Raw genomic sequence first — 26,769 nt, 5'->3', positions numbered from 1 at the left:
TTACGCGCGCCTGGGGATGAATCTTTAGGAGAGCGATCACGCGAGCCTTTTCGGGAATGATCAGGTTTACCTCTAGGAGAGCGATCAGGTTCACCTTCAGGGGGATCAGATAAACCTTCATAAGACCATTTGGGTGAATCTTTAGGGGAACGATCGCGCGAACCTTTTGGAGAACGATCAGGTTCACCTTCAGGGGGATCAGATAAACCTTCATAAGACCATTTGGGTGAATCTTTAGGGGAACGATCGCGCGAACCTTTTGGAGAACGATCAGGTTCACCTTCAGGGGGATCAGATAAACCTCTATGAGACCATTTGGGTGAATCTTTAGGGGAACGATCGCGCGAACCTTTTGGAGAACGATCAGGCGAAGGTTTGGGCGATCTCCGCGTTGGAGGAAGTTACCGGTGAACCTCGATTACCTCGCGGGGATGAGACTAGGGGTGAAGTTTTTTTCGGCGGTGACACTCTATCATGAGATTCAGAATCTGACCCGGCCACGTCGAAAGTCTGGAGGGAGCTTTGAGGAGAACGAACGGGCGATCCTGCGGGGGAGGCTGACTTTGGGGATGTAGACGGTGATGACCTCTTCGGCGAGGCAGAGCAATGACATTTGGGCAAACCGAAGTCTGCAGGATTTTGGGTGGGAGCAGAAGAAGGCAAGGTAATGATGTTGCAGGTTGCTTCAGGCAAATGGATCGTGACATCTGAGTAAATTGGCACTGGAATGTTTGGTTCTGTTTCTTGGTAGTTTGGTTTTTCTTCTGCAGCTCGATTGCTCAATTTGTCATCTGAAAAAAGAAAAGGATATGAAATAATTCCGAGTCAGTCTCTGTTCCTCGATAGCTCAATTTGTTGATTATAGCTCGGTGGCTCAAACACTGGATCACTAGACAAGGTACGAATTTCAGCATTCTGATACATGTTTCCTAACCAAAATTTCACGTAGAACACGATACGCACAACAAAAATTACCGAAATCAACTCCTTATGAAGATATTTAATGATTCTTGATGCGTGAATTGAAACCACCCGCTCATGAAAACTCAATGATCTACGTGATTCACATCGCGCGCTAAACGTTATCATGAACATCTCTGCGATAAAAAAAATCTGGCAACCTCAATCTTGACGCTTTGGCTCAGCTATAGCAAATGACTCATAGTTTGAAAAACATATGGTGGGAAATGAACATTTCTCGATTGAGAAGCTTGCTGAAACCATTGTAGTGCGCGATTTGACTCGCGTAGATCTTTGAGTTTCTAGTGAGCGGGCAGTTCAAATTCCTCGTAACCACTGTGAAATAAAAATGTCAATATTTTCGTTAGGAGTTGGTTTCAGTAATTGTCGTTTCGCGAATTATGTTCCACGTGAAGTTCTGGTTAAGAAACATAAATCAGAATGCTTAAATTCGTACCTTGTCTAGTGGTCCATTGTCTGGGAAAAGGGAAATTATGAAAATAACTTGGTGATGTTTCAGATCAGGCAATGAATCTTCATTTTCATAACATGCACTGAAAAAATGGTATGCTGTTTTAGCACCTAGGATGTCAAAAATGTGTCTGGTGATTAGAGAAAAAACAGATTTGCAGAAATATACTCAAACTTACCGCCGAGAAGATTTCCTTATGGATCAATAAAAAAAATAATGCTTGTTTAAAAAAGAAAATATGCTTATTTCAAAAAAAAGTCACTTGTATCAAGCAAAATCTCGCTTTCATTCAGTTATTTTATTCTTGATTCAAAATAAAATCTTCTTGACAGCTTACTCGACAGTGCTTCTTCCTAAGTTGAGTCACTTTTTCTATAATGAAATTCGAAAACTATGCCAAACGTTATTAAATACGGATGCTAGGACTTGGTGAGTTTTTGGACTACCACTCTCTTTTTGTGCCGTATTATCTTTATTTATTTTATTAGGACAGTTCCGTACTCTCAAAGGATGTCTGTTATTCTTAATGTGTTGGAGCGCCTTCAATTTTGAATGATACTGTGCAATACCTCTGTTGTGAAGCAGTTGCTTGATGCGCGCGGCGCAGCGGGCGAGGACGACCAGCATGACACGCGCATCAGCGCCTTCAAACCTTAACAGGGATACTTCACGCATTGCGCAATGCGTGAAGTATCCCTGTTAGGTTTGTAGGCGCCGATGCGCGTGTCGCGCTGGCAGAACGTCGCATGCTGCTCTACTCTGTTTGGCTCTAATATTTAATTTTTTTTTTAGTATATTTAAATTTTTATCAAGTATAATATGTGCTTTTTTTACAGCTTACAATCGAACTCGCAGAAAAAGTAAACTTTAACAACATTTGAACATAAAATGAAAGAATGAGGAACTTTCAAAATAATTGAATCGAATGCTAATGTAAACACAACAATTTTAAAGAGAGACAACTTTCGAAAATAAACAAATTTTAACAAACAAAACAAGTCTTTTTGGCTTATTTAGCACTTAATGAAAGTATGAGATCTGTAAAGAAATATATATAAAGCGGATTATCTAGAGTAATGAGAAAGAAAATCTATAAATTCAAACCGAGAATTTCCTGCTCACAACTTCCTTTACAGCAAATTTAGAAGTCAGAAATCACCGTAGAATCATCGTATGATCGTAGTATTTACAGCGGATCGATTATTGAAACTGATAGACAAAGCGATTGACAAAGAAGGCGGAGGGAGTATAGAGCGATCCTATTGGTTGACACGATTGGATCTTATAGACTAAGGAAGAAAATGATGAATTAACTGTCAGGTTTCTCGTGGGTTGCCGTTAGTTAGTCCACTACCTACCTCCCATGTCCATTGCCACCACCCACTTCCACCAATAGGATCCCTCCAAATCCCTTTTGTCGTCTTTGTCTATAGCTTTTTCCATCAGTTTCAATAATCGGCCCGCAGGTGTGATACTTCTCGAGGGCAGCATTCTATTTCGCTGTTGAGCGCAAAAACTACATGTATTTAGACGCATATCATGCCATCATTGCTGGGTCCCCGTCCCCTCATGTACGGTGTGTATGGTAACTTTTTGCCTTTGGCACAGGTATCACTGAAAATCACGAAAAATTGATACGACCAAATGTATATTTGTCTCTTTAAAGAACACCCTACCTGCTTTAGAATAGGCCACTTCTCCATCTCGGCGACTGACAGCTAAAAATAAAAAGAAGGCGGTTGACCCATATAGGTCAAGTATTGTGTTCATACGTACATAAAATATATTCTAAAGATAAAACAGGGAAAGAGGTAACATCGCTGCACTTACACGAAATTACAATGTCTATAAGTAAACTGATCGGTGAATTGAATGATGTCCGTCTGTTTATGAAACTATGCCGAGGCATTCCTCCCGTTTGCTTGGGCATTCACTTTTTAACTAATATTTAATTCTATCATCCTGTGATCTAGGTAGTATTATTTCGGTAGGTACCTGAGTATTCAAAACCACGCAACGGTTAAAAATTAATTTTTCTCCTAACATTGGGTGCAGACATTGAATCATTGCAAAATGCACAAGAAACTCTGGCCGGCAATCGCAAATTCATTTTGACAGCTGAAACGAAACTATACTTTCACAAATTATGCCAATAGTTTCCATTAAGTTTTTTCCAACTAAATTCGAAACAATACTTCATGAATGCCCGATAAGAGATTGAGAAATTCTACGTGTTAGTATCATCATTCGCAATGACATTTAGTATAAATATCGTAACTCCGGTGTAGGCGGTGAAGTATCCCGCAAAACTGAAGGCATTTTCGATTGGTGACAACAGTTCGTCGATCGTAGCTCTCAAAAACGTAGATCGTGTGAATAGATCACGTAAACCCGTGTCTCGCCGTCATTTCTGTGAGGACTTGAGCATCAAGCGGGGTGAGTATTCGTGTGTAGCTGCTGTACTTTTCGAATGAATACTACGCGGATGGTACGTGGAATTAACACAGAGGCGGATCCAGCACTTTTGAAACACCGAATATCCTATATTTAAACCTATATTAAATAATCGATTCTTTCTGGAGCAGCTGGCCCCTCGAAACATCGATACATTTCCATAGGTTTAAATGGAGAAAAGCAATGTTGCCAATTTGCTGGATCCTCCAATGAATTAATACATTCATTACTTAATTCAATACATTTTTGAATACGGACACAATCTCCTGATGTTACAACGAATTCTTGTTTGAAATCACCTTGAAAGGATCATTTAGAATTACCAACCGCGGTAACTGTTCACAGACAATGACAGTGTTCAGCAAGAGTAAAAAATTACGAGTTCTACCTTTGTCCTTCCATTCTTTGTCGCAACGCTGCTTACTGACCCTCCTGTCTTTCAACTTATTATTCACGGATCCAGCAAACTGGCAACATTATCTTTCCTCCCTTTAAACCTATCCGTTATCCGTTACCGTTATGTATCGATTCTTTTAGGGGCCAGGTGCTCCGACAAGAATCGATTATTTGGCATAGGTTCAAATAGAGAAAATCTGGTGTTACCGAATTGCTGGATCCGCCTCTGTTCATACTTGAAACATTCAGGGAATGTTTTTGACGAGGCCTTTTTTCCTTCGTGATTACCGTAAGGTCTTAGACATCGAAAAAGTAACAATAAAAGAAAACCCTCCACTGCTTCTCTCTTTTTTATCTTTAAAAGTCGTAAGATTATTGAACGGATCTAATACTGCCGTGCTAAGGAAGAACGCCGTATGAACATTCGAGAGTTGCCAAATTACCCTCCATAAAACATGTATTTTTGACAACATTCATGCATAATTCTCCTTACAATTTTGGGATATTTTAGATTTAATCAGGTACAAAATTGTCTGAATATTTTGGAAAATAATATTCATAATTTTCCCAGTAATTTCGGTTTTATCGGAAGAAACTTGGTAACGTCCTAATGCTCATACGGCAGAACACGGCACACTAGCACGTTAAATCTAGATTTATTGACAATGTTTTCCAATGATAAATATCAATCGCAAATAACAGTCATACCTCTCAATAGTGTCCTTGCGGATTGGGTTCCCATATTTTGCAGCATTTTTAAACCACTCTTAAAACCTGTACAATATCAAGATTGTATAAATTAATTTGACAGAATTTCCAGATCAAATATTACATTGTGAAATCAAATTAGTGGCATAACAGATTTTTACCTCCCATCCTCCTCCAGAAAAAAATCCAGGGCCTCATCCCTTTCCAACCAATTTCAAAGCAAATAGCTTTTTTCTCATTCCTCGCCTCCTACCCTTCCTCCTCCTACCCCCAACCGATCTCTTGGCCCCCCAAAAATCTTACACTAGGCCCAACACTGAAAAAAATAATATGCTGTTTCGCGACACCTAGGTCGTGAATGTGACTGGTGATCCCATGATGCTATTTTTACTGCCCCTGCAGTTAACTTTATATCATGTGAATACAAATTTAACTGCGTGGGCAGTTAAGGCAGCATCTTGGGATCACCGGACAAATTTTTGACATCCCAGGTGCTAAAACAGCATATCATTTTTTTAGTGGAAATTTCTGAATTTCTGAAATTCTGGAAAAAAAGACGGAATCCTACAAACTTCTAATTTTTTCAATGTTTGCTGTGTATGCGTGTTTCTTTCGTTCCAACGCGATGGATGCAATAATCAAAATCATGTTGGCAGCATGCGTCGTACGTGCTAAGCAGGTAACGAACATCCTGGTGAACGAAGGAACGCATCCAACAAAAATCATAACTTAGATTCTGTCAAAAACTTGTAATGCATATTCGGAACTATTAATACAGTAAGGACTGACCACTGCTGATCCTAGAGGCATGCCTTGCAGTTTGTCCGATGCCGCCTCCTATGCTGTTTGCTATACTTCCATAGCTGCCACCTCTAAAGAAGTTTGTTGGCACACCTGAAAAAAATTGAAGGGAAATGAACAGAAGACAATTATAACTCAAATAACAAAATACAGAGAAATTAACAGTGAACAGTAGATCACGTACTTCGATCAATCGATCAATCGTTTGATAGCGGTGTCAGCTTTCGACTATGTACTAATCAGGGACTGATTTTGAAACTAAGAAGCAAAATAATAGGTATCTCGATTGCAAATTTGGATAGTTTTGAAGGCGCGAAGACAGAATTTTAGGCCACTTTCGCTATCTTGAATTTTTGAATTTTGAAAAGTTGACTGAAAATTCCACATTTACGTAAAAGATACCCCTAGCACCAAATTTCACAAAATATGTTCAAACGGGAGCCGAGCTAATCTTGAACTTTTGAATTTTGAAAATTTGAGTTGTAATTCAAGATTTCTGTCGAAAAATACCACTATGTACCAAATTTCATTGAAATCAATCGAACAGGAGCAGCACATTGTGCGATCAAAAGGACTATACACAGTGATAAACGATCGCAGCCAATATAAGTACGCTAAAACGCCTTCATTTTCATCTGATACTGTGCAATACTTCCGTGGTGGAATAGTTGCTTGGAGCGCCTTTAATAGTATTACTTCGACCGGGTGGCAGAACACGATTGCTGCTGATATTACATTCTACCGCGGGCGCAGTTACACAATCTCTCACCACCGAGGTGAAAAATATGTTTACCTCAATCAGCGACGTTTCGAGTTTTGATCTACAGCTGAAAAGTTTAATAAAACATCTTTAAGACCTTGAAATACAGATTTACTTGCTCGAATGAATGTAGACGCAAGTCTGTCATGAGCACGTGGGTTTGTTTTAGTTTTTCAATTTTTGTCTTATTGTATTTGCCGTTTTCTAATTTTACAATTTTCAAGCAACTATCAGTGCATTGCCGTCTATGGTAAACGGCCCGTCGATAGTACTTGTGCCATAAGTGTCTCCCCTCCCGAGGTTAAAAAAAAAAATCTCAAACACTTAAAAGGTTTTCGAAAATGAGGGGAACGAAGAAATGGGAAAAAAAGGATAAAGAAATCAGTACCCCTTGATCAACTAATTTACTCTCTTGCGCATAGAATTAAAACCTCCCGGTATAGTTTATCAGTTTGTATTTCTTTAATACTCGCAAATAAAATAAAATAAAAGAAAAGAAAACAAGAAATAACAAGTTATGAATTTTTTTTAAAAATGATTATGAGCATAGTTAGTAAAAGAAACACGAGTGAGCGGTAAAGGCATTATTTTTCTGAAAGATACCTTGAAATTATCTGCAAGAATCTTAAGCTTATACATGCCGCAGCGTGAAAATTTAAGCGGAAAAAATTTGGAGACTATATGGAGCCTTTTTTTAGCGAGCCTTACATATTCGGAAGTTGCCACGATTTTTATTTTATTTTGATGTGGAGTACAGCAAGCCCTGTTTTCAATACCTTTCAATAGGTTTTGTGTCAAATCTTATGGTACGAGTGCTATTTTTTTCGATTTGTTTAGTTTAAAAACATTTTGGTTATTGTAGGAAGATATATGTTAAAATTTAGAATGATCTCTAATTAAATAATCGAAAATTTCAACGCGGAAGTTTCGTTCCTCCTTTTTTTAAAATGAAACCCAAATTAATTTTACGAGGTTCGAGTTTCTGAATCGTTGCAATAACGATACATATTTTCTCTCCAATCAATCGTAAAAACCAAAAGAATCAGAAGCGGCTGACTGATCTCAAACGTAATAAAAAAATATTTCGACCCGATTCATTCGTTCATTCTATTTTCTTCACTGTTTTCATCAACAAAAAAAAAAATTACTGTGCGAATTTCTGAATCTCTGCAATTAATATCAAACGCGGACTGGCTCCTCGCATATATTATTATATAATTGTATATTCACCGGAAAACATACAGAATTGCAAAATCGCTCAATCCTGGGATTCTGTTGTGCATTGTTCGAAAAAAAGTGTACACCAGGGTAGGTTCGACACAAAGAAAACACGACTCTACAACGACTTGAGCGCGCACCGCGCACCGTAGTACACGCGCAATGCATGAAGTATCCTGCAGACTTGTAAGGAGCTATACTGTGCCTTGAGCGCACCGGCGCGGCGGCGGCGGCACCGTGCTGTACGCGCAATGCAAGAAGTATCCGTCGGTCTTGTAAGGCGCTACTATGCGTTTTGCGCCGTGCGCACCAGCTCCGCGCCGGCCGCACTGTTTGATGTGATTATTCAAACTTGCGGCGTCATCGATTGTGAAGCCTTTTAAAGTTTGTTGGAATATTGGCATTCCAAATAATAAAACATTACATATAACCCAACTAATTTCCTCCTCTTCATTTACATATTTTTATAAATAACTTTGTATAAAAGCATGTCAGTGAGGCGATTTTTACTCGTCGGCTCCTTCGCTGCTCAGCGATGTAATGACGTCATTATTTGGACTACGTTTTACTTTCCGGAACTACAACTTCTGGCTTATCTGGAATTGCCCTTTTATGCTTAAAAAAACTAACGGTGCATACGTTGTTCCTTAACAAAGTCAGATTTTGTGGTTCCTAATTGCAAAACGAAGTTCAGTTGATCAATGAACGTATCAAATTAAAACGTAGGGTATGGATTCGACGCTGAGAGGGATGCGATCGAAATGAATCGGTCGACAGGTAAAAAAGTGAATTGATCGAAAAACTCGTGAATCGATAGAAATCGACGCCGGTTTTTTAAAATAATTTTTCGGTTGAATCGATGTTAATCGGTTCATGGCCATCGGTAAGGCGATAAACATTCGAAAGTTTATTATTGTAACTAACACCGGACCTGCAAAGTCAAAATTGCAAGATTACGAATCGGCCATACTTTTTTTTTCATTCTCATTTAGTTCCAAAATCTCCAGTTCCATTCTGCTCTCTATGTCAACATTCCTTCCTTACAGACGACCATATTGTGCTTTCTTGCCCAAAAATCTATGCCACATGCATCAAAATTCAAAATTTCCTCCCTCAAATCATCCATCCTTTAAGCTAAGATGATCCAATAGTAGTCATCAAAATTTTAAAACTCTTTAAGCGATTTTTAAAAATTTAAAGTAAATTTATTTATTTTTTATTTTTTCGTACATTAAAGCCCCATTATTGGAGCTATGGCACAAGTCATAGAACAATAGGAATCACAATATAAAATAATTAAAAATAAAAATCATAATTGTAAAATGTTAAAGTAAGTGGTGGTTGGTAGAATGCTATTCATTAGCTGAGGTCAGAAATTCGTTTAAATCATATAATGCCTTGGTTAAGAGGAGATTTCGAATTAAATTGAAGAATTTCTTCACTTCACCATTGCGGAGTTGTTGTTCGATGCTCCAAGGCAGAGCATTTAAATTCCTGGTCCCCGACGTAAATTGCCTGGTTACTGATCGTCTTAAACTTCCAACTAACTAACTACTTATAATCTTGAATTATTGAAAATAAAACAATAGACCAATTTTACCAAAACAAACTTTTCTCCTGAGCACGCTAATGCAACACTAATGTGTTGCAATCAACTACTTGTTTAATGCTGATTTCGAACAGAATAGTCGTGTGTTAAGCATATGAAACGCCAGAAAAAATAGTAAAATATATGTACGTCCTTTGGAAGAATTATAACAAAAAATATTTTAATTGAATTAAATTCTAATAAAACTGTGCGGATTTATTCACAACGTTGCAACCCCTCCCCCCATCCAACACTATAATATTGACCTTTCATATTTGAGGACAGCCAGAAAGCAAGTCAGGCGGAAAAAAGTTCAATTTAGTTCATTTGGAGAATATGCATTAGTCTTGAATCATGATGTAAAAAAAATTCGCCTCTGCTGAGTGAATCTTAGGCTTTAAAACATGAAATGCGAAAACATCATCCTCTTCTCTCATGAGTCCATCTATTTTTTCATGTTCTTCGAGGTAAAAAATGAATGAACAGGATGGAAAAATACTAGGAGCACATAAAAAAGTGAGAATCAGAGTGCATAGTACAATTGGAACTACGGTAATGGACTGCCGCTGTAAGGAGGAAACGCTGTAGGAACATTCGAGTATTTTCCAACTCCCTGAAAAGTATTTACTTTAAGAGATATTTTATGAGTGTTTTTCAGACAAACTTTCAGCTACTCTAGATTAAATAAAAAATATATTCCTCTCAAAAATTTGACAAAAAATATTTATTCCCCCTGTAGATTCGTATTTTATCAACGCTTAAAGGCTCATACATCATTTTTTCTTGGATGGTAGTATGAAAATTCGCCTTTTTTCGCTAAACCTCCGATTTTCCGGCCTCCTACCTACCGGAAGCCATTCATGCATTCATGTTAAAATTCTGCTTTTAACAGAAACGCCTCAAGTTGAATTTTAAAGGATGGAAAGGAGATTTGAAGTTTTATTCATCCACAAGACAACATATTGCGGAGGAAGTTCCACAACTTCTTTTACATGCGATTTTTCTTCTCGTCTTCAAATTTTGACGGGGAAAAATGAACGTATTTCTATCAAACGGAACTATGTGCATTGTGATGTGAGCCCTGCTATGCACATATTCTTATGGGTCTCAGGGCTCATGTCTGAATGCACATAGTTCCGTTTGATAGAAATACGCCCAAATGTACGATAAGTTGGAATCAAAACTACTCCAACCCCACGTTTTTCCCAATGATGTGACTTTGTGCGTTTCCGTTCAACCCTGTCTGATTTTGCTCTGATCCTTGTCTTATCAACTACATATTCTTTCACTCTGATCAAATGTTTTCAGGTTAACGGTAAATGGAAAAAGCCATGCAGTGAAAATCATTGACATTTAAGGAAGAAAAAAACGTTAGTAAAAATAACTTACGCTCCCACAGCCAAGATCCTGATTTCTGTAAATTAGCCTGTCCTCCATCATCTGAAAAGAAAAAAGAATGGAGATTATGAGACATATATTTTGAGTATTTTTTGAATAGGTACGTACCAACTATTTGGCTGCCCCAGTGGCGATTCTCGAAAGTTGGTAACACTGTTTATCGCATTTTTCAATGACGATTGTCGATTCCTGGTGGAGTGACATGCCTCACCTGAAATCGATATTTTTAATAGATTTAAATGGAGAACAAGCAAAGTTGCTAACTTGTAAAATCACTACTGGGCTGCTTGGCTCGCGCTCTGTTAGAATGACAACCATAATGGGTTAAATTCTGTCACGCTTGTACAAGATTGTCCAAAAAGTTATGCAATAATGACTTTTAGAGGTAATATATAAAGCTATAAAAAAAAAAAAAAAAAAAAAAAAAAAAAAAAAAAAAATCGGTGTTCATATCGTGCAAAAAAAAAACCCATAAAATTAGACCTTGTTGAGCTCTTTTGGTCAAAAATTGACCAAAATTGACGTTGCTCCCGCAGCAACGTTACGGTTCCTTCAATTTTCCATAATACCCCCTACTTTGCCAAGCAGTTAGTATGGTTGCGTATCCGAAACACGCCCAATTAAGGTCACTAACTAAACTGCGTACACGCAAGAATTACATTTAAGAGGGAGAAAAGTCTGCTTCAATTTCAAGCTTTCTGCACTTGCACTTGCACACTGCTTTGCATTATGCTTCAAGGAACAGATTTTGTCCTGCATAATATTAGAATAATTGTCACCTATCACTAGGAACATATATTGTCAAAATATAGCGTAACGGTCATCCTTCTGTCTTGTCTTGTATTAGAACATTAGGCGTGGGAAAAACGCAAAATATACAAACAAGTGATGGCTTTTTTGCAATAAACTGCAGAATATGAAAGCTCGTAAATCTTGAAGCAGGGCGTTTTGAAATTAACAAAAGCTCGTGTCGACTTTTTCAATGTAATATTTAAAAAAATCAAAATACCATAAAAGGAAAATGGAAAAAAGAAGAAAAATGAACGAAGAAAATGAATAATGAAAAACGCATAAGAACCTAAAAAAAAAAAAAAAAAAAAAAAAAAAAATTGCATTACTACGGAAATTTAATTTTTTCAGTGTGATAATTTTTTTAGCAAGCGCGTAGATTCGCATCTTTCTAAAACAGAGATTCAGGGTGGAAAAATTTCATGAAAAATAAAATCTTGAAATTTCACGTGAAATATTCCATGAAATATTAGAAATTTATGAAAGATATTGAAAAATACCGGTTCCTTTCCGTGTTTTGCAAAATGTAAAAATTGTGACTTTCTTCTATTTTTGTGTGTTTGAGTGCGGGTTGCATACTCTAGCCCCTGTAAAATATGAAATATTTCACAGCCTTGTGAAATTTCATGACATATTCCACTGAAAGATCCAATATTTCATTTCTTTCCTACGTTTCATGCCACCGAGCGGAGGTTACCCATTTTTGCGTGCAGCTCTTCACAAGGAAAATAAATCCTTCTTAGCGTTAAGGACATGAAAATTTGCGTGACGGTTTTGGAATGTTGATATGAATGCTCCGACTGTAGATTTATTGATGTCGCAAATATGTTGCGTTAATTAAACAGCCGGAGTGTTTACATTTTGCTATGAGGATCTGTCGTATTTAACTCATTTTAGAAACAATACATATCGACATGTGCCTTAAATAGTAGTTCCTTACCGCAAAATACAATCTAAATTAGTATTTTTTATTTTGCGGACTTGCCAAGTACATTCCTGGACGCAAAATTGTTGTGTAGTGAACATAATTTACGGTTTACATACCTCTTTCACGCGCCGACAGCAATGTTGGCCCGAAAAAACATACGTTTACGAAAAGAAGCAACAAGAAAAATTGAACAATTTTATCTATCATCGTCAAACCGCTTCGAGCTCTAGACAGAGCTGAAATGGAGAGTCTTCAAAATAATTCACCCTTTTTGATCAGAGTGAATCCCTTTCTCAAGGATTTTTTCATGTAACATGCCGTGCGTGACCTCTTCCGCTGACACCTTTCACGGTGCGCAACGCACTTAGCCAAAAGTACAATTTATTACAAGTGCGAATCCTACATGATTCATCTGAACTAATGCGGCTATTCAATTAGAGTGTTACTTTTTTGATTCTGTCCGCCGGTTTGTCTGCGATTTTCCGAGCTTTGCCTTGAAAGCATTTTATTTTCGGTTCTGCGTCGCGATTTTGTTTTTTTTTTTTAGGTCCGTTTTCCAACGCTGTCGTGCTAAGAACCTGTGCTGACGTGCAGCACCTATTCGAGTTTGTCTTGATGTAGAGTTGGCCTCTCAGGATAGCATGGGATATCCCCTCTATTTTGGCCTCAACTTGAGAGCTTTTTTTGAGCTTGAGAGTTGATTTCAGAAAAAAACAGTGGCACCATCGTGCTTCTCACGAACTTTTACATAAGAATCATTAGTCAAATTGCAAATTCCTCACACGTGCAACATCTCCATTACCTTGACGGAGCTAGAGTCTCATGCAAAACGTATCGACGTTGAGAGTATCAGCCCAAGCATCTCGTTTGCGATGTTTAAAAATCTCCGCATCACTTTTACTTTTTTTGAATGAAAACAAATTCATACCATTCCTTGAAGTTTTCACAGAGTTTTCTTCGCATAGAGAGGAACAATCAAGAAAGTTTCCAAGAATGAACTTAGAGTATCTCTTTTAGAAAATCAAGCATGACAGGAAAACTGCAACGTTGCAAACCGAGATACGTGGTCTGGCAGTTTCAAAGTCGATATTCAACGTTTCTCACGGAAGCGGAATTAATCGAAACATTGCCTGGCCAACATTGCACGCGATTTTAAGTGAATGAACAAGTCTCGTCGAGAGAAATAAATGTGAAATTCAGATTGTTTTCGCTCCTATGTATATGAACTAATTAAGGAGCACACCAACACCAACCTAAACTATAATTTAAACGTTCACCTGTCATTTCTGAAAGCAAACTCTTCGTGTTTTTTCATCTTTTTTATATTAATTGAGCTTTTAATTGTTTGTTCCGTAAGTTAGTACCCTTTTTAATTGTAAGAGCTGGTTTAAAATTCACTAACAGCCTCATGAAAAATTCTTTTGTAAGCGCCCGCCTACGTAATTTTACACGGGGAGGTTTCGCTTTTCCAATTGATCAATACTACGGTCTCTCTTTAGCAAGCTACTTTGTTCAACCTTCCTCTCATGGGAGTATCAATGACAGCTACTAGCAAGAGTAGTCCTTTCACAGTGAATTATTAAGCAGATAGCTAACTATCTTAATATTTAATTTGAAAAATAGAATGAAATTGTGAATCAACCACTGTACTAATTGCGAGGGGCGTTGGTTCATTTGAAAGGTGTTGTTCTCAATGCTTCGGGAAAACTATAAATTATTTTCTGGGGTTCGTCCCCGATTTTTAAATCCCTAAAAACTCATAAATTGGATGAGGGGAAGTGGGGGTTTTTTGTTTTTTGTTTTTCGGAAAAGTTTTGTTGCTACGCATCTTACTTTACTGTTTGCTGTCTTTTTATCAGCTGTTTTCGTTCAACAATCATCATTAAGTGAGGTTACTTCCAACACTCAACTGCCATCAACTTACATTTTTCTTTTCCCGCGTTTTTTTTTTACGGTTTTTCATGATTGGTTCCATCTTTTATTATCTTTTTCCTATTGCCAATTTTTCCTCATTAAGGCAATAACCTCCAAGTTTTTTTTCTCATTTCCGATCAGAACTTTTCACGCTGTTTCTTTTCAATGTGTATAAATATGTTTATTATTAATTTCCATTTTCATTTCATCTTTTTTCTTCTGATTTATTTTTTTTAATTTAAAAATTGAACTTTTCAGTTATGATTTTGTTAAAATAATAATAATTTTTACTAATTTTAATTTTAAAAACAGTTGTTATGAGTGAAATTTTGAATGACCGAGGCGGTCGTCCTCCAAAACGTGGTCGCGTTTTCCACAATTCTTCCCATGTTCGTTTAGTGAAGCAAGAACTTAACTCTGTTATTAGTATAGAAAATCAAAGTTTCATTTCTTCATTTCGGAAGTATAAAATTGATGATCAGAACTTTGATGAAAATTTTGTTACCAAATTTTCAGTCGGTTCAATGAATATAATTTGTCATCATTGTGATGCTCGCCATTTTCAGGGTGAAATGTCCAATGGTCATTTTAATAACTGCTGCCAAAATGGCTTAATTTCTTTACCGAGTATTCGGACAAATACCGATTTGAAATCATTATTTTTATATTCTCCAAATTTCATAAAGCATATCAGAAATTATAATAGTGCTGTTGCTTTTGCCTCTTTCTCTGCAAATCGAATTGATATTCCGGGTGATGGACCTTATTGCTTTAAAGTTCAAGGATCCATATATAGGTAAGTTTATTTAATATTTACCGTTACGTAACGTACTTTTTTCAGTTTCTCAGTCCGTCCCTCCCTCCTTCCCACCTTTTAACGCATCCGGAATGCAGCTGCATTCCGGATACTGCATTTAAATCTTTCCTCTTCTGTTAGTTACTATTTGGACTTTGTCTATTCCGTTTTGTTTTTAAACATTTTAAAAATAAACAGTTCAGAGAAAATAATAAGACTTATAGTTCTGTTTAATAGTGTTGTTATTATTTTATTACTCATCTCTAAATTTTATTTTTAGAATTATTTTTTAAATTTTATTTTATTTTTTATTTTAGTTTAAAGTTTACTAAATAAAATTACAATTTTTGAAAACATTTGTTATATTTATTCTCTCAAAAAAATAATTAGACCTGATTCAAAAACAAAACAGAAAATTAAATGAATATAAATAAAAAAAAAAACATGTGAAAGTGAAAAGTGTACAGGAAAAATAAGGGGCTGCAAAGCAGCCCCATAAGCCCCTAGTAGATGTTTTAGTCTGCATTTTCATCACGGCATAGCGGAATGAATACCCAGTCTTGTTCCAGCCGTTCGAAGTTTTGTGGGGAAACTTTTCTTGATGTAAGTACATAAATATTTATACCTACATTATTGTTCGAAACAAATTTACAAGTAGCCTCTTCCATGGCTGTTGATTACAATGTTCTTAATTTATACATAAAACTAAAAATTATCTCATACTAATTCTTATTATTTTGAAAATTAAATCATTCACACCAACTTCCGTCTTATTTTAAAAATTAAATTATTCATACCAATTTCCGTCTTTCTTTTTTTACTCTCCCCGTTCAGGTGCTCGAACTTCGACTCCCTTTGCATCAGGTCCAATGAGCGAATCACTCAGTAGAACCACGTGGCAAGAAAAAATCGTCTACTTTCATTTACGAGGTGGAACAGGATTGAGCAGAACTCTCGACACTAGTGAACGTGCAAGCAAGATGATTCGCATGTTTCACACGACAATGATAGTTCCCATCCTAATTTTACTGAGCTTGGAAATGTGCGGAATGGTGAGTCATCTATGCTCGTCACCGATTAGTTTGCAGAAGGTAATTCTTACTTTGAATTTCGGCTGGCTATTCTTCGGCAATTTCGTCGTGCAGTACATTTTTCTTGTACGCCAGTTCAGGTAAGCGTTTTGTTGTTTAAAAATTTCCACACTGAAAAAAAAAAAATTCTCGGCGTTTACCAAGGTCCGATGGTACCTCTACCATCTCACTTTTTTTTTACCAATTATTGGTAATTTTACCAAGACATACTGGTAAGCTTACCTAAAAACCGGTATTTTTACTGTTTTTTTTCAGGTAAGATTACCACTTTTATTGGTGATCAATTCCCGGTAACTTTGCCATTTTATCTCGGTAATTCTACCACAGTCGATACAAAATATTAGCGTTTTTACCAAGGTCCAGTAAAATCACCGAGAAAGTTCAATAAAATCACCAAGATTCCTCGGTAAAATTACCAATTCCATAAATGGTAATTTTACCAAGAAAAAACTGGGATCAAATAGAACCCTGAATTCTTGGTAATTTTACCCTTTTCTTAGTAAATACACCGAGATTTTTTTTCAGTGCAAACAAAATTTGACCATAATCAGGAAGAGTAACGACCCCAGTGACGCCATAAGCGCAATTTCCGGAATCGATAGCTCAAAAGCGCAACTGTGATAAGCCCATGAGCGTAAATTTTCTATCGCCCAAAAGCTCAAACGAGTATCGAATGGTTAGGCATGAGTTTCGATACATCAAACGTAGCGCAATTGAACGAAATCAAAATTAAAGTAAAAATGAAAAGAACAGGCATCAGTTTTTACTGTTGCATTGCACTTTTTTGTAACGCACCTCCACGAGACACTCCCGTTCCGCAGTTTTCACTGTCTACGATGCCTATAATCATCGACGATCACAAACACATCTATTTTATTGGTATCACTTTTTTCAAGTTTCATACTATCACAGAGGCTCTGACTTTACCGGAGCACTGGGGAGATACTGATTTGTGTGAAAAGTCCAGCATCCGGACCTAAGGTCCAACCAAAGGATGCGTAATCAAATCGTAGTCCTCGCAGTTACGTGTGACCCTACTTTGCGATACGTCCCATTAATGCGATATATCGATCGGCTTATCAACTTTAAGTAAAAGTCCTCCAGTAAGACAGACTATAAGCACAAAATTGCGCTTTTGGGATGTCGATTTCGGAGATTTGGGCTTGAGAGCTGCACCGAGAGGAACAGTGGCGTGGCGTGCTTTGCGATATATCGATTGATCTGCCATTTAAACCTATAGAAAATGATCGATAAACCGTGTGTTTGCAATGAACATCTTAACAATCGATTCTTTACCATAGTTTAAAATGGGGAAATATCGATAATTGATCATTCACGCCTCGCCACTGGAGAAGAAACTTTCGTCATTCATATAGCTGTATCTTAAAAATCTTTTGCCCCTACGAATTCGTCCCCCCTATCCTTACGTACAGTTTACATTTCGTACGTTACGTTACATTACGTAACAAAGAAATACGGAGCCGCAAGGGCCCCAAAATATACCTTAATGACACCAATACTACTTAACTAAAATTTGGGTCTGGATCTTATCACAATTTAATTTAACAAAACAAAAACAATTAATCGAATAGAATTAAATAGAATTAAAAATTCAAATTTAGCAAAAAGTGTGGTAAAAAAAACCCCATTTTTTAGGTACATCGTGTGCTTGCATAATATATCAGACCCTGATCTCTACTGCTACGGAGACCGGGTCAAGGGATTTATGCTGTACAAAAACAAAATAACGGACTCGTTTCTGGTCTGTATGCTGGTGTTCATGTACAGCCTCGGTATATTCAACGGGATCGTCTCACCGATCCTCAGGTTCGGCCTCGACTTCGATGATTGGTTCATCGTCATTCCGATGTGGTACCCGATCGACGTCACCTCATCGAGGAGAGTCTTTTGGTTCGTTCTCCTGTTCGAGACTGTTATAATTTGGTACCTTTCCTTTGTGTTCGCCACCGTGGGCGTCCTGTACATGCACACTATTCTGAGCATTCGCGCCGAGTTCGAGACGCTGAATCAATACCTGGAAAATGATGGGCGCGGTCACTCTTCTCAAACTCAAGAGCCGCTTTTCAAAACGTCAGAAGAAGGTATGTTGACTCAAATAATTGAATTTTTTTGACTCAAATTGAAATTTTTGAACTTTCGGCTTTGTTCTCTCTACAAAATTGTGTGGCTGCAGCATCATCCATGTGGAGTGTACCTCAGCACCTCCGCAGAGAGAGGAGATGGGTGCAGAATCAGTTGAATATCCCGGCAATCCTCAAGGCTATTATAAAGACGAAAAGCTCCTTTTAACACCGAGAGTAGTTCCAATACAAAGATTTTTGAATTCTGCTCTACCCTAACAATTTGCAGAGAATTAAAATAGTGAAACTTAATTATTGGGTAAGTTTTGTAAAACTAAATATTCTTATAAAATCTAATGACTAAAAGCAATTAAAGTCTTAGCGATAAAACAACCGAAACGAAACCATTGCCTGACCTTCAATGGCGGCACAAATATGGGTATGACTTTTAATTTAATATTTTCTCGCTTTTCCTAAACTTAGTCGGTTGAATATAATTCATAAGTTGCGTATTCTCACTTGACATATTTTTACAATAAATGTGGTTATTTTTTTTCAAGTAGGGTGGAAACCTAAAACTATCTTCGACCTGGGAATGTTCAATAATACTGGATTCAGCGATGATTTCGATGGAAATTGTAGTCATTTGAAACGAGTGATTCAAGATTGGCAAACATTGAGAGGGTAACTATTTTCTTGGATATTTTTTGTTTTGACGCTTTTTTGCGTTGCCTCCCCCCCCCCCCTCCCACCGGTGCAATGTACCTTATGACTTGCAAATCTGACTCATGAGACCAGGTGCCATTTCCTCAATGGCACCAACGGTTGTGATTTTAAGTTTATTTTTTGTCACCTTCACCTGTTACATTGTTAAATTTTTTGTTCATTCTGTGATCTGAAGATCCCGCTCTTCAAACAATTCACAATTACACAACTGTTTATTAACAGTTACATACAATTATTAAACGTTAAAGGTAGGGACATTTGAAATTAAAACATAAGTATTTTGATTACGTCATAACAGGGCATGTTTTTAATAAGGGCACACGGGAGGTTATGAAAAAAGTCCGAATGAACTCAGCTGAAATGAGACGTATTAATATTTGCTCTCTCGGCATTATCTTATTTAAATTAAAAATTGCCGTTAAATAGTTTCCATTTAAAAATAAGATATGACGGGACGTCAGCTACGTCAGAAACCGAGATAAATGATCGCAGACTTACACCGTCGAAATTTTAACCTTCGAATGGCGCGCTCTTCAACACATTCGTGTTGAAACATCTTGTTCTATTTTTAGCTGATTGGAACGCTAAATTTTAGAAAAATTGCCGGCTAAAAACACATACCTACACACATATCTATTTATTCTGTTCCGTTAACATGTTTGGTGCTTTAGTGGAGTATTCTAACTTAATAATTAGATAAATCATCACTGATACGGAAAGGTAGTTTGCACATGATTGTTTCGCCTTCAGTCTTCGAAGTAGGCCACATATCATTCAGTTTGCGCCAATAGTCGTCAATTCGAGAAACTGTCGTGTCTCGGTCCTTGGAGCATCTGCAGATTCTGCTTCGGGGAAAAGAACCTGAAATGGCACCCCTGCTGCTTCATAGTATATGTACATTATGCCAAACTTCAACTTAACGACAATTGTGTCCGTTTATGCAAGATTCAATGATAGATGATAATTCGATATTTGTAAAATAATTCTCATTCAAATATCTATGAGGAACAGTAAGTGCTTTCCCAGTGCATAAGTGGGAAATACCGCTGTTTGTTATAATATTTTTTCATGGTTTGAGGCGCTACGTGCTACGATACGAGTACATTCTCTAATTATCTTTCTCTCTCTCGGTATTCTCTCTCTTCTCTCTCATGGGAGAATTTGAGAATTGAGATATTGTGTCCTCTTAATCTACCTGTGACGCGGTGTAGATCCACTCAAAGTCACAATACATTGATCCATAATGTATCACCAAAGTTTTTTTTTTTTTTTTTTATTTATTTATTTATTTATTTTTTTTTTTTTTGTGGTTCGGGTAAGCGTAGTTTTTGGTCCTTAGAATCAAAGCTCGATGAACGAAACAAAGACTTGGTTTTTGGGACCAAAAACTTCGTTACCTGAATCGAAAAACTTCGAGGTTCAATATGTAAACTAAACTTTTCCCCTTATTTATTGAATTGAGTGTTTTAAATGAAATCGACCTTTTCTTTTCACAGTCATGCGAAGCTAACTGGAGAGATTTTTGCAGTTTACTACACAGCGGCCTACGTGTTAGGCGCCGCCACAATTACAATTATGGCTTATGCAGTCATATACGTAAGTATTTAAACTAAAACTTATGATTCTAATTTCAAAGGCTATGCTGATATTCTCATCGGAGCATAGCTGCCTCGCAAGGAAAGAATGCCGTTAGAACAATTTGGTCGCATTTAGCAAAAAGGAACCAGCGCGAGTCCAAATTTATTAAAATCTTGCAACTTCTTCTTTCCTTTAAAAAATACTCAATATATGTGCAGCATTAAAATTTACACAATTACTTTCCTTTCAAATGAAAAAAATTTTTGGTGAGAGGCAAACATATTTGCTGTTTCCGGAGATTTCTTAGATAATTCTGAAGAAGCAACATTATTACAACACTGTTATTGCGCTGGTTCCTTTTCCCTAAAACCAAGTATATTGAATTTGTCAAATTCTCCCAGAAAATTATATTTTTATATTTTTTATCGAAATTTTTTAAAAAAATGAAAAAAACTCCACACGCTATTTCTTTTGCTAAGATGCTCACAGAATGTACTCAAACTATACTAACCGATTGATTAAAGACCCGTAAATCGTAAAAAAGGAAAGTATAGTAAATAATACCGAAATTGGCCAATTATCAGGTTATCAATCTATCACCGTCATTCAGAGGAACGCCCATTCCGGCACATTTTCTTTTCCATTCCTTCAGAACGTGCTCTAGATATATCTAAAATAGAGTTGGCGACAGACAACACCCCTATTTAAGCCCCTTGGTGACACAAAAACCGTCTGCAAAAAAACTTATATGAGCGTTTTCCCTCTGTATTGAGAATTTCAGCTTTAAGCTGAAGTTTAACGCAAGTTGGCAACGTCACCAACTTTTTCTGTCTAAATGACTTGTGTGCCTACTGCAATCAGTTTGTAGAATTTGAATATTGTCTTTACTTTTGACTGTTGATCACCCTCGCATTTATTCCCCAAATAAAGTTTTTCTTTCTTCTTATTATTGTTTTTACTCAGACTATCAGGACTACTGAATCGATGGGGAAAATGATCAGTGAAACTGCGATGTATTTTTCCTGGATGGTAGGCACAACAGGCCACCTTGGCTTACTAAGTTTAACCACGAATTTATTTCAAAATACTGTAAGTAATGCTCATTCAGGTTAAATCAGTGTAGGTTCAGGATAGTTCAATGCCGTTACTTAGCGCACTACCGATTCACTATGTTCAAGTATAATACTCATTTTTTCTTTCAACATAATTGAGCAGGGCAGGATTTACCTACTTGCCGCCCATGGGCCGCCTGTATTTTGCCGCCCCTTCTCATTCGTTTTGAAACATCAATAAAAACCATCAAGTGAACGTGCCAGCGGGGGAGGGGTGCACAAGACGCGTATACTTGTGTTGGACACATTTTTTGGGAAAGCCCTGTCAACACTACTAGCAAAAGTTCACGGAACTTTGCGGGAAAGTTAAGCTCCGTAAACCTATCTCTGTGTGGACAAGGCCTTCTAATCATAAGAAATGAACGAAATAATTATGAATGAACAAACATACATGTAGTTTAATGATCTTAACTTCCGCCGCCGCGTCGCGCAGACAACACTGTGTTTGGCGCAATGCGTGAAGTATTCCGACAGTCTTGTAGTCGCTAAGCGTTTCACGCTGACCGCACTGTCTTTGGCGCAATGCGTGACGTATTCATGCATTCTTGTAGGCGCTATCCGTTTCACGCTGACTGCGGTTACCGCACTGCGTTTGATGCAATGCGTGAAGTATTCGTGCAGTCTTGTAGGTGCTAATATGTGTTACATGCCGACCGCCGCGCCGAGGACTTCTCCTTTTCATCTCAAGTTCTCGTCATCATTTCTCTCTAAGTCGCGCCGTTCCAGGCCAAATTTCGTGTTTGGTTTCTCTCTTAATTCGACTAATTAAGGGGCTGATTGGCATTATGATCAATTGGATCGCATTCAGCAAAAAAGAACCAGCGTGTAAAGTGCTGTAAAAATGTGGCTTCTTCTCAATTATCTTAAAATCTCCCAGAATATCGTAAACAGTTTGCACTCCCCACAAAAAATTGTTACGTTTAAGGGAAAATAATTGTGCAAATTATAATACCGCGCACATATCAAGCATTTTTGAAAGAAAATAAAAAGTTGCGCGATTTTGAAAACACTGTAACCGCGCTGGTTCTTTTTTGCGAAATATGATCCAATTAACAGTAGAATTTTTTCAATTTTTTTAAAAATATAATTTCGTTTCAAATTGAGATATGTTTAAAGTTATTCTACTAAATGTTCAAAAACAAGATTATCACAGTAATATAAGTATAAAATGGTACTTTTAGAATCCAAGATGTCACAATTGTATATGTAAATCCGTAGATGCTGACTTGGCTGTCCACGCAGTTAAATTTGCATTTTCAGGATGTATAAAGTTAACTGCCGGGGCAGTGAAGTCATACGTTGGCTCAGACGATACAACTCGCGAACGAAAAAATTCAGATTTGTAAAACCGGAACTAATCTTTTCCTGTTTCAAGGAGTATTGTATTTGATCAAACATCACTTTTTGAAATTGAAATATTCCTATATTTACGGTCAGAGTAGAAGAATCATAATTTAAATATTTCTGGTTTCAGTATGACGACACAAGAATCACTCTCGGGGAAGGCAACTGGCATGAAAAGTCAATGAAATATAAAAAAATATTTCTTTCTTTTACTTTGGCTCTGAATAGGTCATTCCAAATGAAAGCTCTTACTTTCGTCCCGGTAGATCTGAGGCAGTTCTCAAATGTAAGTAGTTTCTGTGAGTTTAGATAAAATAATAAATATGTCAGCAGAACAATTTATCATATAGAAAAGAAGAGAATAATTAGAATGTGGTAAAAATAATAATGATCAAAGGCAGGGCCGGATTTACCTACTTGCCGCCCATTGGCCGCCTATTTTTGCCGCCCCCTTTTTATTCGTCTAGAAGCATTGATAAAAACCATCAAGTGAACGTGCCAGAGGGGGAGGGGTGCATAAGACGCGTTTACCTACTCGGGTTGGATACATTTTTTGCGAAAGCCCTCTCAACACTACTAACAAAATTTCACGGAGCTTTGCGCGAAAGTTAAGTTCCGTAAACATATCTCTGTTTAGACAAGGTCCTCCATTTATAAGAAATGAACCAAAAAATTGGAAGAACAAATATAAATGTGGTTTAATACTTTTAACGTCCGCCGATTCGCCGCGCCGGGCTGATCGCACTGTGTTTTGCGCAATGCGTGAAGTATTCATGCAGTCTTGAAGGCGCTACGCGTTTCACGCCAACCGCTCCTGACCGCACTGTGTTTGACGCAATGGGTGAAGTATTCGTGCAGTCTTGTGGGCGCTAATATATGTTACATGTCGACTGCCGCTCCTTGCCGAGGGCTTGTCATTTTTATCTTAAGTCCTCGGCATTATTCCTCTCTGCGCTTAGCTCCAGGCCAAATTGCGTGTCTTAGTTCCTCTCTTAACTCGACTAATTAAAGACGCTGTCTCTTTTATCACCGAAAAACGATAAAATTAGAAATTACTATACTCTCAGGAAAGAGAGATTTTGTCCCGTTTTCTCATTGATAATTTTTCTTTCTGAATCCGATTTTTTTATACCTAAAATTAAGAAAATGGACCACTAGACAAGGTACGAATTTAAGCATTCTGATACATGAATCTTAACCAGAATTTCACGTAAAACACGATTCGCGCAACGAAAATTACTGGAACTAACTCTTAACGAAGATATCAAAGTTTTTACTACACATTAGTTACGAGGAATTTGAACTGCCCGCTTAAAAGAAACTCAAAGCTCTACGTGAGTCAAATCGCGCACTACAACGGTGTCAGCAAGCTTCTCAATCGAGCAATGTTCATTTCTCACCATGTGTTGTTCAAACTATAAGCAATTTGCTATAGCTGAGCCAAAGCGTCAAGATCGAGGTTGCCAGATTTTTATATTGTAGAGACTGTCATAATAACGTTTAGCGCTCGATGTGAATCACGTAGAGCATTGAGTTTTCATGAGCGGGTGGTTTGAATTCATGCATCAAGAATCATTAAATATCTTTGTAAAAAGTAGATTTCGGTAATTTTCGTTGTGTGCATCGTATTCTACGTAAAATTTTGGTTTAGAAACATGTATCAGAATGCTGAAATTCGTACCTTGTCTAGTGGTCCATTGCACAATTTGCCGCCCCCTAAATTTGCCGCCATGGGCCGCGGCCCATGTGTCCACCCCCTTAATCCGGCCCTGATCAAAGGAGTAGGCAGAACTAATCAACCTAATACTTTTATCAATCATACGCCAAATTCTATTGTATAATGCTTACTCAGACTTACTTTTAAAATAACTCGTACCACAGTTACGTTTATTTCAACTTTATGTAACATATTTCCTCATTTAACAGAAAATTTAGATAATGGGATACATGTACACAACGAACCCTGTGCCTCCGTGCAAATGTTACACACTTTTTGTTATTCGCGATGAGATCAAACTAAACTTTAAATTTCACTAGAATGAAGAGTTAATAAAACAGAAAATACAAAGGCTTGAATAAAACAAACAAAAAACTCAAAAAGAAACAAAATTAACTGAATCAAAAATGTATAAAACCCACAATTTCCTAAGAGAACTATTAATAAGTGGCCTGAAATTATATTAGACATTAATCGAATTCTTAGTGACCAAGGCCGAATTAGCCCCCTCACAGTCTGAGTTCGCATCAGTTTGATTACCCTACCCGTCAGGAGAAGTTTTTAAAAATAACAATGTTTAAATAATTGCGGAAGCACATTGAGCTATCTTAATTGTTTGAAATGTATTTGGATCAGAGGCGATTCTTAATAGATGAAATTCGCAACTTCTCTTCTACGTGAATCTATGTTGAACAATCTGCTAGATGAAGTGATTTGACTTGATATGGTCCATAATTTACATAAAGCCAACTTGCAGAAAACGAGTTAGCTGCCAAATAATGTAAATTTGTAACAGGTTTTTATCCTTCACCTTTAGATACCCAAGGCTTTTTTTCTGCACAAATCACCTGGCGAATCAAATGGACCCGTATTTAAATATTTGATTTTGATAGTTTTTGAAGTAGCACCTGTCTACATTATTTCTATGCTTTTGAAGTTAAGGAAGAGGATGCGCGTTGATGATGGCTCAGAGATACAAATATTCGAGCTTGACGGGTGTCCGTTTTGCATCTGCAACATTGAAGGCGCGATGGCAAGAGACGTAAACTTGCTATTGTCCGCTTTTTGGTGCATGCCGATGGTGTGTTACTTAGATTCGGAAACTATGAAGTTAAAAAAAAAAAACGAGGCCAAATTTCGTCTTTCCCATCTTCGGCTGGGTTGACAATCGATCATTCATATTTATTATTTCAATTTGACGTCTGATTCAATATCTAAGGTGTATTTTTAGACCTTTATCTATCATCTGATCACACATTGAAATGCTGCGAGACCAGTTTTAATAATTTAATGTAATCTCTGTCACCTAACTGAAATAAAGAGACCTATTTATGTAAATAATATGATTGCCTTTTGTTCCAGATCATATCCCGGAGTTTCACTAATTTTAGGTTTCTCTACGAACTACCAACATCAAAATATTCTTAAGATGTTGGCAGACTGTTTCAAGCAAGTTCAAGGCAGTAGTAATATTCTTGAAGTTTTGCAACAGTGGTTCGTGCCCATTAAGTACATGTCAATCAGTTGATCATTCTTTAAAATGAAGTTGAATGGAGAAAAAACAATTGTGCCAACTCCCGAAGATCACCGTCGGTCCAACATCCAGCCACAACTATCTATACACAATTTTTTAGCAGTCGTATGATACTCATAAGTGTTGACGCGAGAAATGTGTATGGGTTTTAGTACTATACATTTTAAAAAACACACAAATGAAGAGATGTGATATGATGTAATAAGATACACGCGATTTACAGGGTGCATGCTTCAAACTACCTTGCACTCGTAGTTGATGGATTCCTCCGCCTTAATCAGAGTGTTAGGAAGTTCACCAACGGAAAATATTTTCATAACTTTGTATTATTTTGATACTTTGTTCTATTTTTAATATATTATCTAATTTAGATGTGAATACATGTAAATAATTAAATTGTTTAA

The 26,769-nt window shown here is 37.1% G+C and overlaps 2 protein-coding genes across 4 annotated transcripts; one reads left to right on the top strand and one right to left on the bottom strand.

The window, feature by feature from the left end:
• Window positions 1–238: 238 nt before the first annotated feature.
• LOC140225609 (uncharacterized) lies at window positions 239–16,102 on the bottom strand. Its single transcript, XM_072305070.1, has 6 exons — window positions 15,980–16,102; window positions 10,747–10,797; window positions 5,780–5,884; window positions 4,991–5,056; window positions 3,109–3,150; window positions 239–791 (listed from the first exon to the last, which is right to left on the bottom strand). Exons 1-6 carry the CDS (start codon window positions 16,041–16,043, stop codon window positions 364–366), a joined length of 756 nt encoding a protein of 251 aa, XP_072161171.1. The 5' UTR covers window positions 16,044–16,102; the 3' UTR covers window positions 239–363.
• On the top strand, window positions 16,052–26,769 carry LOC109030840 (uncharacterized). Of its 3 annotated transcripts, none has more exons than XM_019042021.2 (7): window positions 16,052–16,353; window positions 17,930–18,375; window positions 18,918–19,038; window positions 20,577–20,676; window positions 21,622–21,747; window positions 23,245–23,400; window positions 26,194–26,769. In XM_019042021.2, exons 1-7 carry the CDS (start codon window positions 16,052–16,054, stop codon window positions 26,257–26,259), a joined length of 1,317 nt encoding a protein of 438 aa, XP_018897566.2. In that variant the 3' UTR covers window positions 26,260–26,769. The 3 variants fall into 3 exon arrangements, with proteins under 3 accessions (XP_018897566.2, XP_072161169.1, XP_072161170.1); XM_072305068.1 differs by having other exon boundaries at window positions 18,915–19,038; XM_072305069.1 differs by lacking the exon at window positions 21,622–21,747 and having other exon boundaries at window positions 18,915–19,038.

Source organism: Bemisia tabaci, chromosome 10 (assembly GCF_918797505.1).
Source record: "Bemisia tabaci chromosome 10, PGI_BMITA_v3".
Taxonomy (NCBI): Eukaryota; Metazoa; Arthropoda; class Insecta; order Hemiptera; family Aleyrodidae; genus Bemisia; species Bemisia tabaci.
Note: the sequence above shows the minus strand (reverse complement) of the source record. Positions and strands in the feature narration are given on the sequence as shown.